The following is a 13,877-nucleotide window of genomic DNA, read 5'->3' on the forward strand; positions in this document are numbered from 1 at the left end:
TTTACTTTACCTTGGTACTTTATTCTCTTGTTCAAATAAAGTTATTATTTTGTGGAGCACAGCCTTATTGACTATCTTCTCAACCAAAAGCTTTTCTTCCTTTTTAGGAGAAAATACTTTAACAGCCTTATAAAATGAAGGAAGCTTGACAACCAGATAACACTTGATATTACCTACAGGGCCTCTGAATTATTATTATTATTATTATTATGGCATTTTAAGGAACAATATATCTTTGATATATCCCAGCTCCCAATCACATTTCATATAACTTAAAGAAAAAGTGTTTGAAGAGTACTTTATCTCTAATTAATATTTCCAAGTTTGTGCATCTCTAACAGAATTCAAAAGTTTCTCAAAGAAATTGTTTGCTGTCCAGGAACAAAATCTGCAGCAATAATATATTACTTTTCTGATTGCATAATGATACATAGTATTACATGTGATAAATGGCAGACATGGCATATACCACAGAATTAATTCCCTCTCTTCTTGCCCCATTTTCCTAAAACTCTTAGCATTACAAACTGGCAAAGCCACGAGAGATAAAAATACACACGAAGAACAGTCCCTGACATACTCTATACATTCCAGATACTTGGAAAAGTCTTTCTTCCCATAAGGAAATATGCACTGAAACCTCATGGTCTCTATCTAGGTATTTAGTAGGTACCAATGTCCTGTTGAAAGAATGCCACTTCTAAGCCCTAGCCTTTCAAAAGCTTGTCATTTTCCTGAGGTTACAAAAGGACATTCCTTCCTTTTCAGATGTTTTAACTCCCAAAGTTTCAGTGATAGGGCAAATGACATTAAAATTACAACTCAGACTGTGAGCGTGAGATGCGAGGCCCCTTGCGAATTTCCTTTCGTTTCTCCTCTTTCTTTCTTCGCTTCTCTTCCTCCCGAAGAGCCTTCTGGAATGTGTTAGCACCAGGGAAAAACTAAAAAGTAAACACAATGAGTTTAGGGATTCTGGTATCAAAAGTGTGCATAACACTTTTTTGGTTGCTAACTCTCTTCCTTTTAGTTGCACCAGTTTTTCTCTGACATTTCAGTGATCTTCAGGAGATAATAGCTAGTTACTAATCAGAACACCAAACTCCCTGTACTTTTGCCCCAAACATTTGGAACTCCATACAAGAAAGAGAAAGCAAATCCACAAGATTAAGACTATTTTAGAATTCTTAGTTCTAAGGGTCATAGTATCCCCTTGCACATAATGGATGCTGAAAGGGACATCATGGGAAAGTCATCCTGCATCTCTCTGCAGTAAATGAGTAAGTGACTTAGAACAATATTGAATGGAAGTCCATACATTCCTATGTGCTAAATTGACCAGCTTCAGATGTGTTTCCAAGGTGACCATACCATTATTGCCAATTCAAGCTAATATCTGAAGAACTGTATGGAGGTAATCATCTGTGCTACTTTGAGGTAATATAAGCAAATATGCATTTGATTGGCTGCATAGGATCACTACAGAGAAAAATTCTGATTTATTGTTGTGAAGAAAAACTACTGCTATCAAGCAAGTGTTGCCCCTTTCTTCATAAGAAAGTTGTCAATAACTGGGAGGGGGAGGGGGGAGAGAGATAGGAATAGATAAAATGGACTCTTACTTCAGAATTGTCTGCTTTAAAGGGATTCTGGTAATCTGGAGATCTTTCACTAATTCCTAGCTCTTGAGCCATCTGTGGAAGAAAATATGTTAAAATAATTATCATCTAAAGTATATTATTATCCCTCCTTCTTACTAACCTCTTAGTCCTGGCCCCTACGTGCATCCTTGTAGAAATTATCTGCTTCAGAATTCAACAATGTTTTTTCAATTGTTTTTATGTGATGTTAATCCCCCAGGGTCACCATGGGCAAATTAATAAGTCATTTGACTTCATAAAAGACAAATTAATTAATAAAGTAAAAATACATCTCCTACTTTTCTCATTTGGTATTTTAATTGCAAATTCTCTCAAAGCAGCAAAATAAAGCATACTGTATACCAACTTTTGCATGGAATTTCTGAGCTGACTTATTAATCCAATAACCATCTATGCTGTGCTACCAGCTATGCAAATTATAAAGATTTTAAATAGACTTTGTGTAGTCTTACAATGTGAAGAGGAAAAACCAATATCCTACTAATCTTCTAAGCTCAATTCCTGCTAATTTTATGGACCTATCCAAGAAATGTTTTTGCAAAACAATACCAAAGTTGTTGATTGCTATCTTTGTCCTGACTGCTTTTTCAACTTCATAGCTTAGAACAGTGGTAGTCAACCTGGTCCCTACCGCCCACTAGTGGGCGTTCCAGCTTTCATGGTGGGCAGTAGGGGTTTTGTCCCCTACTTTATAAATCACCATTACTGTGGAACCGGTGGGCGGTTAGAGAAAATTTTACTACTAACAGAGATACAAAAGTGGGTGGTAGGTATAAAAAGGTTGACTACCCCTGGCTTAGAAAGTACATATGTGCTAAATCAGAAGACCATACTATTAAGATGGTATCAGTATGTTTCTATATGCCTATGTAGATACTACAAAAGCAAATTATCTGTTGTAATAAATATGCAACTTTTGTGTAAACCAGTCATCTAAGTCAGGGGTCCCCAATCTGTGGGCTGTGAGGGGATTGCAACCAGCCACGGAAAGTCGGGATGTCCGTGCTTGCAGTCCATTTAGAATTCTTCCTTGTGTGTCCAATCACACTTGGCCAATAAAGAATTCTAAATGGCTGGCAAGTGCGTGCAAACACGTGCATCCTGACTTGTGCGAGTAGAATATGTGTGCATGCAAGCGTGCTCCATTTGCATGAGCTGCAGGCACACGTGCATGCTGATTGCACAAATGGAGCTGTGTGTGTTTGTGTGTGCGCTTGCCGGCTGCTTGGAACCATCCTGTCCGTCCCCAATTTGCAAAACTGGAAATGTTGGGGAACTCTGATCTAAGTAGAATATGTAAAATGCCTATACAAGCACTTATTTATTATTAAACAAACTTCCATACTGCCCATCTATCAGAAGAAACTCTGAGCAGGAAACAGACAAACACAGCCTATAAAACACTATTTAAAATATTGGCTAAGAAATTGCAATCATTTGTATTAGAATATACCAGTGGTGGGATTCAAATTTTTTTACTACCAATTTTGTGGGCGTGGCCTGGTGGGTGTGGTATGGTCTGGTGGGCATGGCCTGGTGGGCGTGGCAGGGGAAGAATACTGCAAAATCTCCATTTATACCTCACTCCAGGGGAAGATTACTGCAAAATCCCATTCCCTCCCCACCCCACTAACCTGCAGATCAGCTGGGACTCAGGAGGCAGAGAATAGATGGAGACGGGGCCAGTCAGAGGTGGTATTATCAAAATTTATGCTACCGGTTCTCCAAACTACTCAAAATTTCCACTATCGGTTCTCCAGAACTGGTCAGAACCTGCTGAATACCTTTTCTGGAATATACCTATATCTAACATTAACAGTTAACTATGTGCAGTTTATCCACAATTTCTTTTTCTATAGAGACATCCTGAAACATTTCAAGCAAATATTTGTTTTCCTCAAACTTTAACCCAATTTCAATAAATTACTACCCAATTCTAAAGAATAAACGAAGAGAAGGTGCCAAGCAGGCATACTGTCTTACCAATCCTAATACTTGTGAGTGGGGACCTTGATCAAATACGCCTGTCTGGTTGCAGAAGCTGATCCCCCAGCGAATGAGGTTGTTCCAATTGGAGTTGCGATCAAAGTAGTGATGCACTATTTTGGGAAAACGTAGGACTACATCCCCAAAAAAAGCAGTATTCTCTACCACATGGGAATAGGCTAAGAAAAGAGAGTTACAATGAAAAACTCAGAACAATCTAATTATTCAACACACTTGAAACATTGCTTTCGAATAAGTATTAATTAAAATAAAACATTTTTCCTAATCAAGGGAAAGAAAGAAAAGACAGAAGAATAAGGATTCTCACCTATATTAGTGATTAAGCTAATTAATATAAAAATACAGGCATATCATTAATCCAGACTAATGAAGTGCAGCATTTGGAAATTCAAATATGTTACCTAAATGCTTAGAAAAAGAGAGCTGATCTCTGGCTTAGAACATAACTTCTTTAATACAGACATTTATGTATGAATATCTAGATACCTACTTATTTATATCTACACCCGGGATTAAATGGAGATTTAATTGAGGAAATTCAAAATATCAATCATGTTATTGGCCATCTCCTAAAATACTATTTTCCCTTCAAATACTAAAGTAAAATAGCAAGACTCTGGTCTGTTTCAAGTTTCATATATCATGCATGTGGGTTCTATTCACCACTTATGACTATTATAAATAACAATGTAAAAAAATAGAAGTAACTAAGAAAGAGTAGTCAATATGACATAACTTTATTGCTTAACAATTCAAAGCTATATATTTAATGGATAAAAGGTAATGGACAAAGAAACTGTGATTAGAAGACAAAAAGTTTGTACCATCCTTTATCTTCTCATCATGAGAAAATGGCCCATCTGGTGAAACATCTGCTGCTATAAGTACTGCTCGTGAGTCTTCAAGAACCTGCCCATCACAACAGAAATTCATGTCAACTTATGCCAATGCTGCCCCAACTATGATATGTGTGCTAGCAAGTCCCTTCTTAATTCCCCTTCCCCAATCTTTTCTTCTAATCTGTTGGAGAAAGATACCTAGCTAATGTAACTGGCTAGAGAATTTAGAAAAGGAGCCACGGCAGAATAATTTGCAGAATAATAAAATAAATATCTTACCCAGCTGACCCAAATTATGTCTTCTAGATAGGAAATATGGAACTTGTATTATAAGATATCTGAAGGGCATCAGGTTAGAGGCTGCCCTGGTATCTGAAGTACATGTACCATGTACATTTTGCCAGGAGATTAAGACTAAAGTTCCTCAACTATGACCAAAAAATCATTATTCAAAACATATCAGGGTGCTGTATTTTTATACTAAGAAAGAAATAGGTCTTGATGCTCCGTACTAGGCATAGGAAAGTATTAAGTGAATGCAGCCAAGATATATTGATGAAATAGCTATTGAAATTGTCCTTCTATATTAACCTTTGCCAAGGAGATAAAACTCATGAAAAGGTAGCTGATTAAAAACATTTACAGGTAACTACTGTAAACTCAAAGCTGTCCCCAAGAAATTACAACCATTTGTTTAGTGATAGTTTGAAGTTACAACAGCACTGAAAAAAGTGACTTATGACCTTTTTTCACACTTACAATTGAACCATTCCTATGGTCACATGATTAAAATTTGAATGCTTGGCAACTTGTATGTATTTATGACAGTTGCAATGTCCTGAGGTCATATGATCACATTTTTTGACCTTCCAGCAAAGTCAATGGGAAAGCCAGATTCACTTAACAACTGTGTTTCTAATTTAACAAATGCAGTGATTCACTTAACAACTATGTCAAAAAAGGCCATAACATGGAGCAAAACTCATTTAACAATTGTCTTGCTTAGCAACATAAATTTTGGGCTAAATTAAGGTTGTAGGTCGAGGACTACCTGTATATCCAAGAGACATGATCTTCTCTTCCCAAACACTTGGCTGCCAAATCATAAAAGAGAACTGCTCAGAATGGCTGCTGCTAAATTTTTCAGCAATCTACTTTGTGGGATTGTGAATGCTTTTTCTCCCCGTTGAATTAGCTCACAATCCAATTAGCTAATGACATAGGGGCTAAACTTTCCATTATTTTCCTAATACTGATTTAGGAGTATTCAAGAAACATGCTATAATAAAAAAAAATGGGGATCAGTTAAGCAAGGCTTACCTTGAAAAGACCCTTAAGCATGATGTCTATAATCTTGTACTGCTGGTTGACATCATCGAGTTCAATCAGGTTCTTCAGTGCATTCATTTGGTCTTTGCGCTTTACTTCAAACAGTTTCTTATCTGTGTCTTGGTCAAGTGTACCATACAGATCAGAAGTCCCATATTTTGTTCTATGGCCTCATCAACATAACAATACACAGCATAATCTTCCAATCTATCTTTTTGACTTTAATTATACCTCTTCAAAGATAAACATTTCACCAAGTAGCTGGTTTTTTAAACTATAGAATCTAAGCACCTATCTTAACAGAAATCTACAAATGCCAATCTGAAATATACTAGTCACCCAAATTCAGGTGCCTGAATTATCTGGTGCCTCTCTTTAGATCTTATTGGTAAATACCAGACCTATGCAGAATAGGATTGCACTCATCTATGACAAGATGGGAGACAAACACATGAACTCAATACATATTACTGAGACTTAGTTGTACAAAAATGGGTATATTGGAAATTTGCCAGATGATTTCAGATCCTACTTCAGTCACAATACCAAACCCAGAGTTGTTTTGTGACAGTTCATGAGAACTTTAAGGTGATAAGGAACACTACTCCAAAATGATTGGTTGTAAGAGCCTACATCTTGAAATGCTGACCACCCAGCTGCTCAGAGGTGGCCCTTCATGAGCACCTGAAATTCATGTCAGGTTGATATTGGAGTTCCTGAGACTTTCAATTTGGGATGACTTCAACCTCTATGACTGAGGGATGGGATAAGGTTTTCCAGTGTTGATGGATTCTAAGACAACCATGGGATCGTCAGAAATAATTGTAGCTCCAAAACACATGGATGAGCACACACTTGATTTGGTCTTCATTTTGGAAGACATTAAGTAGGATATGAGTATGGAAGACATTAATGTTTTCTTTTATTATGTCCCAATAACTCTTTGTCAAGCTGCAGATTATAGCAGCCCAGGAACTCTGTAACACTGCAGACCATTCAAAAAGGTCTCTAATGAATCCAGAGGTATTCCACATGATGCCTCAAGATTGTCCCAATTTAGTAGACAATTTCATCTTGCTCCTAGTCTATCTATGAAATGTGAAGGTGGCAAATTTCAAATCCAAGACCCAAAACTGGAAGAAGGATACAGATTTCCAATCCTGAATCTGAGCTTTTCTTCTCTGTGTCAGTAGTCATACCTCTTGGTAATATCAGGGTAAAGAGAAATGTGCAAGCCATGAAATAATCCATTATTAAAATCCTATATTGGAGGGGGGGAAAAGATAGTGACAGAGAAATAACAAATTTCTGTGATTCACATTAAAAACATATCCACCCCATAACAGACAATGGGTACACACTGTCAACCTAGTTAGTTATAATCTGTGAATGGTAGTACAGTACATCAGGAACAAGAGACAACTTGGTCTAGCATTAAGGCACCAGGCTAGAAATCAGGAGGCTATGAATCCTAGCTCTGCATAAAAACTAGCTAGATGACTTTGAAACAGTCGCTTTCTCTCAGTCCAAGTCACAGGGTTGTTATTGTAGTGACAAAAGTAGGAGGAGAAAGGAGTATTAGATACGTACTTGTAAGTACAGTAAAAGTGGGTTCAAAATAGATAAATATGTTCCAAATTTTAGCCAATCATTTCTTTACCTGCCTCAGAGACAATCTGAATGTCACTCATGTCTAATTTGGCAATATATATCCAAAATCAATTCATGTTATTAAAATGGATTCAGGATATTCAGTCTATGAGAAATTCACTACAGTAAAGCAGGAACTGTGTTTGTTTATTCCTGCTGTGCTTTTAGTATCTACAGTACTGTATACTGTATATATTTTTGGTAAGGGGCATTAGTCAATACACACTTAAGGTATTCCATATCTCTTCAATAGACAGCACATGTAATGTTTATATTTAAAAAACCTCAGAAAAGTACTGGAAAATAATACAATTTATTTTAAAAAATCCTTAAACTAAAATATGAACTGAAACCAAAGACACTTCAATTAAGTATAATTCCAGAAAACATAAATGAGAAAAATCACAATGTGCTAAGATATATCTTAACAGCTGCAGGAACAAACTTTTCAAAGCACTGGAAAAGAGAGAACTTGCTAAGGATACTAGATTGGGAGTAAAAAACAATTAAAATGTTTTGGGCAATCCATAAATGTGAAACCAGAATTTATTAGTAAAGGAATAGAAATCCTGATATTTCACAATACTATTCTTCTCACGCTGTTATTGTCCATGGCATCTATTTCTACAGAAAACATTAAACCAATCTGCTATCTTGGAAACAGCTGCTACAGTAAATGCAGGGTGCTCTGCATCAATAATACTGAAAAAAGCAACATGCCAAAAATCCTTAAAGAGAACATTACTCGTATGGTGGACATGATTTATCCAAAGAAATTGGAAAGAAATGGAAAGGTCTTTAATCACTCCTGAATAAGGAGTCACTGTTCTCTGAGCTTGGTTGTTTTTTTTGCAGACGTTTCATTACCAAAACTAGGTGCTACTACTGATGATGCTATCTAGTTTGAGTGATGAAACATCTGCAAGAAAACAGCCAACCCTGAGCTATAAATATTCACCTTTATTGGTATCATTCCTGAATACTCAATGGAAAGAGAAGACAATAGCCATATAGACTGTCAACCCTGAAGCTGACCTGACCGAAGCCATTTTTACCTCTTCAGTGTTGCCACATTAGACCTGAGGGATAAGGAAAAGGGATTTGAGATAGAGGGGATTCTGTAGCCGAAACAAAACACTTTCTCTTGGGAATCAAGGACATTCTCACACCTGGTCGGACGAAGGCAGAGTGATGCTACCCGGTTGTCAGACCGCACCGTGATTGGACCATATGACTGATTGTTTTGAGAAAGAGAAAAAACATTTACTTTTAATTAGGTGAAAACTGCAGGACTCTTTAGAATCAGTTTTCACCAGACCTCTGCCAATATATTTCCAACAAAGCTATTCTTTGAGGAATTCACCTGCCTCGGAGTTTTGCTTGCTATGGAATTATTACTTGGAATCCTGACATAGATATTCCACAGATATGGTTTAGATTTTTTGTATCAGAACATTTGGAAAGATTAACAAAACTGTATTTTACTGAATGCAAAATGAAATAGCAACTGGGATAATTTTAAACCAAACCTTAACACAACTTTAACTTTGTGCATCTGTAAACACTGAATCATTATATAGCACTGTACTATAATTTCAAATAAGCTTTAAAGGATAAACCTTAAACATGCTGCAACTGACTCAATTTAGTCATGAAGTGTGGAAAAAGGAGAGACTATATAAGCAAAGAAGTCTGTTGAAAAGAAAAAGTTGGCTCAATAAATTGCTTCATGTCATGAAAAAACCCCAAGTAAACATCAAATGGAACATAATTAATAGAAATTATTTACACTGCAAATGCTGTGCTTCTTAACATAATAAAGGACACAAGTTACAGAGATGTGTACAAGCAGTCCCTGACATACACAACTGAGCCCAAAATTTCTCTTGTTAAGTGAGACATTTGTTAGGTGAATTTTTCCACATTTTACAACATTTCTTGCTCAAGTTGTTAAGTGTATCACTGCAGTTTATAAGTTAATAACCTGGTTCTTAAGTGAATCTGGTTTCCTCCTTGACTTTGTCAGAAGGTTTCAAAAGGGGATCACATGACCCCAGGATGCTGCAATGGTCATAAATATGAACCAGCTGGCAAGAATCTGAATTTTGATCACATGATCATGGGGATGCTGCAAACATCATAAATGTGAAAAATGGTCACAAGTTGCTTTTCTCACTAAATGAACTATTGTAAGTTGAGGACTACTGTCTTTGTTGTTTCATATGCTAAATATTCTGATGAATCAAAGTGATGCAAAATGAAATCTCACCAAACAGACACCAACCTGCTATGTAATAGTCATATTTTTATCCAGATCCTCAAACCTGAACACCCATACTAGAATTGTTTTTTCATGGGATCAACCAGGACTTTGTAAAACATGCTCGTGGTATCAGATCTCTTTCTCTCTACATATGAAACCATTCTGATGCCCTTCTGAAAAAGGATATAATCAAACTTGGAAAAATGCAGAAATGAACACAAAAAATGATCATAGGATTAGAACACATGGACAATTGATACAGGTAGTCCTTGACACAGGACCATAAGTGAGCCCAAATTTTCTGTTATAAGCAAGACAACTGTTAAAGAGAATTTTGCCCCATACCCTTCTTGCCCCAGTTGTTAAGTAAATCAGTGCAGTTGTTATGTTAGTAACACAGCTGTGAATCTGCCTTTGCCATTGACTCGGTTGGTGTTCTGACCCAAACCTGGTTCCAAGAGAGCAAACACAAGACAAAGGCACAACCTTTTAATGTTTCAGCTAAGAACCCGTTTCTTCACAGATAAAAGGATGCTTCCAACTAATTAGCTCCGACAAGAGCCTTATGAAGTTTTTGCAAGGCTGCCAAAAAACAGAAAAGAAAGTTTACAACACAAGAGTCTTCCAATACCAACTGTAATGTCCACGAAGCTGAGTTTCAAAACGTCTTTGCTTCCTACAAAGAATGTTCGCTTCACAGCTGCCTTTTATCTTCTTGAAGGAGGGGCCATTACCTTGTAGCCTTACTCCCGAGTTGCCCGTGCTGTTGTAGCTGCTCTTTCCTGCATGGCACCTCGGGAACCTCCTTATCGCTGCTCCCAGCCCCCACAATCTCTGAAGGCAGCAATCCACTCCCTAATGGTCCTGGCCCTTCATCTGAGTCCTTGCTCTCCTCAGCCATCCACACCTGCTGCTGGCTAACCACAACAGTTGGTCAGAAGGTTGCAAAAGGTGATCACATGACCTCAGCACACTGAACCATCATAAATATAAGCCAGTTTTCAAGTATCTGAATTATGATCAGGTAGGGTGACCATGGGGATGCTGCAACAGTTATTAGTGTGAAAAATGGTCAAAAGTCACTTTTTTTCAGTGCCATTGTAACTTTGAACTGTCACTAAATGAACTGTTGTAAATCGAGGACTACCTGTATGTTTTTTTAGTTCAGTGTTTTGGATATGATAAAGGTTAATATTAAAATTGTTTCCAAGTGCCAGAATTTGACCTATTCATGTTTTTGGAATTGTTTTAGAAAAACAATATTACTTATATAACTAAGTATATAAAAATGTAGATAACAATAATTATATCTGGAATTAGACTTCTGCCACCTATGATTTTGAAATGTTTTTCAGATCTATGAAACCTTAGTGATTAATGAGTGGTGATTCATAATTTTGAAAATGTATCATATTATTATTTATTCTTTACATATATTTTATATTTTATTAATTTTAAATTATTCGCATTTCGTACCATGGTAGAACAAGCATCTTACCTATATAGTACCTGAGATTATACACTTAATTCTGAACCAGGTGGAGCTAGCTAGCAAGAGATATATTAGTCCATTAGAAGTCTGTAGACCAGGCTGTGAGTTCAATCTTAAATGCTGCTTGTAGTTTTGTAAAGGAACACCCATTCACCAAGAGAGAATACAAGCAGAGTCATGCTAGATCACAGAAAAAGTCTCTTTATTCCAGTATTCTGTCCCCACAGTGACAATTAAATTCCTACAGGACCTTTGTAAGGAGGGCATCGGCAATTACATCAATTCATATTTTTTTGAAAAAGGTATTCACAGATATGCTACCACTGATACTGAAGATATAGCCATCATGATTAATTATTATTATTTTATCCTACATAAATTCTCTAAATCTATTTTAAAGACCTCTAGATGATGCCTTCACTAGATCTTTTGGTAAACTATTCCACAGCTTGACTATGAATTTAGTAGTAAGTCTCTTATAGGGCCCAACTCTGTTCTTTATTAGCATTACTATCCATTCCACAAACTGAGAATGAAAATCATTACTGATAAGTAAACTTATTAACATGAGGAATATAAACAAAAGTACAGAAAACAAGCAAAATTGCTCTTACCTAGAATCATTTTGATATTTATATAAATAAAAGCTTTCTTTCAAAAACTGTACAGATGAGAGTTTGAGGAAAATTTCCAAGATAAAAGTATTTAGAGTAATAGCATGAACACCTAATAACCCAACATTTTGAATCTGTGAGGGATATAAGACATATCAGAATATACAAAATCACCATAATCTATCTTTCTAATCTGCTTCTCCAATACATCTAATCTTTAATCTAATTTTGGCTGAAGGAACAAGAATCAATCACTGCACAAAACCCAATGTAGGTTTCATATGAGGTAGACAAGTGGAATTTGTCAATGATGATAACACAAGAGACCTGTAGCTTCAAAAAATGGGGGAAGCCATGAATTCAATAGTGCACTTTCAGATCCTCAGGAAGGAAGTCAATACAATAGTCACTGCATTACCTCTAAAGGTTAATGTTATTTCAGTGTGGAGGTTGGTCCTTGACTTACAATAGTTCATTTAGTGACCTTTCAAAGTTACAATGGCACTGAAAAGTGATTTATGACCATTTTCACATTACAACCTTTGATTTATCCCTATGATCATGTGATCAAAATTCAGATGCTTGGCAACTGGTTCATACTTATTACTATTACTGTGTCCCAAGGTCATGTGATCACTTTTTACACACTTTTGACAAGCAAAATCAATGGGGAAGACAGATCCACTTAACAACTGTGTTACTAATCAACTGTGGTGATTCACTTAATAACTGTGGCAAGAAAGGTCGTAAACTGGGGCAAAATTCACTTAACAAACATCTCACTTAACAGCAGACATTTTGGGCTCAGTTGTGGTTATCTGTCAAAGGCTATCTGTAGTTGTCTGATAATTTTATAGATTCAAGAGGAGACTACCCAACCAAATATAAAAACTCTACTTGCAAGTAACCACCTAAAGTTTTTACCACCAGGCAATCAAGCATTTTAGGTGAACAGATTTAAATACGTAGGTATTTTATTTATGTATATTACCTTACAAAATATATTCATATAACAAAAAATAAATTTTTATCGAGCTTGTTGCCAAAATCGCTACACTGAACGTCTGTTAAGCCGTCAGTAGCCAAGCTGGCATCAAAAGTAGTAGTATTAACGTGGCGGAATCTTCGCTAAGTCTTCAGGCAATTTAATTGAGTTGCTGTTTTCCCGCGAGTGGAGTGGCGAGTGTAAAGCATGGTGACTGAATTATGGGAGTCGGGATCCTCGATTAAAAACGTAAAGGTATATTTAAAAAATCGGGATTTTGGCGCGTGTGCTTCGAAACTGCTTAACCATCTACTAAACAGAGAGAGAGAAACCCTATCAACAGACGGAAGACCTTCTGTCTTCTACTTGCCGCTCCTAAGAGATTCATTAGACTTCACAATACTAATATCTCATTTAGGCCTCTCTTCCCTAGCGCTATCCTTTTTGTACATGCAATCTTATCTATAGCATTTGAGTCTCGGAGAACCGGCACTGGGCAAATTATGAAGTATTTTCCCGCTTGCCCTGCAGTTCAAGATCACCTCTCAAAATCTGCAGCTCAACAGTAATACACCCTGAATATTTTCCCGCTTTCAGACCGTGAGAAATGCTCGTTATCCAACCAATCGCTGCTAGACGCCTAATAAAAATCCTTACCAGCTGCCTCAATCAACCACCATTCGCCACAGCAGGACTTTACTCCGACGAGACTGTCATGCTGCAACATCTCTTCCTTTTCCCAGTAGCCTTTTTTCGGCTGACTGCCCCTGCTGTTAGCAAACCTCATACCCTACACTAATACGTCACTTCCTCCAACGGCTTCCCAAACTCCCCCGCATTGTAGTTCCGCTTGTAATTTTGGCGGGGCCTTCCCCCCGTTTACTACTATAGTCTTTGGCTCGTTCAAATTGCTGTTTTTTGACTTGCAGTTGTAAGGCGCTTTTCTGAATTACAGAAGCAGAAGCGTGAAGTCAAACATACTATAGACTATTTTGGAAAGCTTGTACGTTGAAACAAGAGACATTTGAAATAATTAGTGT

The 13,877-nt window shown here is 36.9% G+C and overlaps 1 protein-coding gene across 2 annotated transcripts; it reads right to left on the reverse strand.

Annotated features, from left to right (window-relative positions):
* Positions 1 to 13,639, reverse strand: CCDC134 (coiled-coil domain containing 134). 2 transcript variants are annotated; one of them, XM_087968237.1, is made up of 8 exons: positions 13,495 to 13,639; positions 9,103 to 9,139; positions 6,982 to 7,094; positions 5,825 to 5,946; positions 4,490 to 4,574; positions 3,642 to 3,823; positions 1,620 to 1,691; positions 1 to 941 (listed from the first exon to the last, which is right to left on the reverse strand). In XM_087968237.1, the coding sequence occupies exons 3-8, from the start codon at positions 7,082 to 7,084 to the stop codon at positions 816 to 818; spliced, it is 690 nt and encodes a 229-aa protein (XP_087824363.1). In that variant the 5' UTR covers positions 7,085 to 7,094; positions 9,103 to 9,139; positions 13,495 to 13,639; the 3' UTR covers positions 1 to 815. The 2 variants fall into 2 exon arrangements, with proteins under 2 accessions (XP_087824363.1, XP_026550571.1); XM_026694786.2 differs by lacking the exon at positions 9,103 to 9,139.
* Positions 13,640 to 13,877: the final 238 nt, after the last annotated feature.

This window comes from Notechis scutatus, chromosome 6, assembly GCF_049901735.1.
Source record: "Notechis scutatus isolate UNSWTSFEM ecotype Mainland chromosome 6, rNotScu1.2, whole genome shotgun sequence".
Classification (NCBI taxonomy): domain Eukaryota; kingdom Metazoa; phylum Chordata; class Lepidosauria; order Squamata; family Elapidae; genus Notechis; species Notechis scutatus.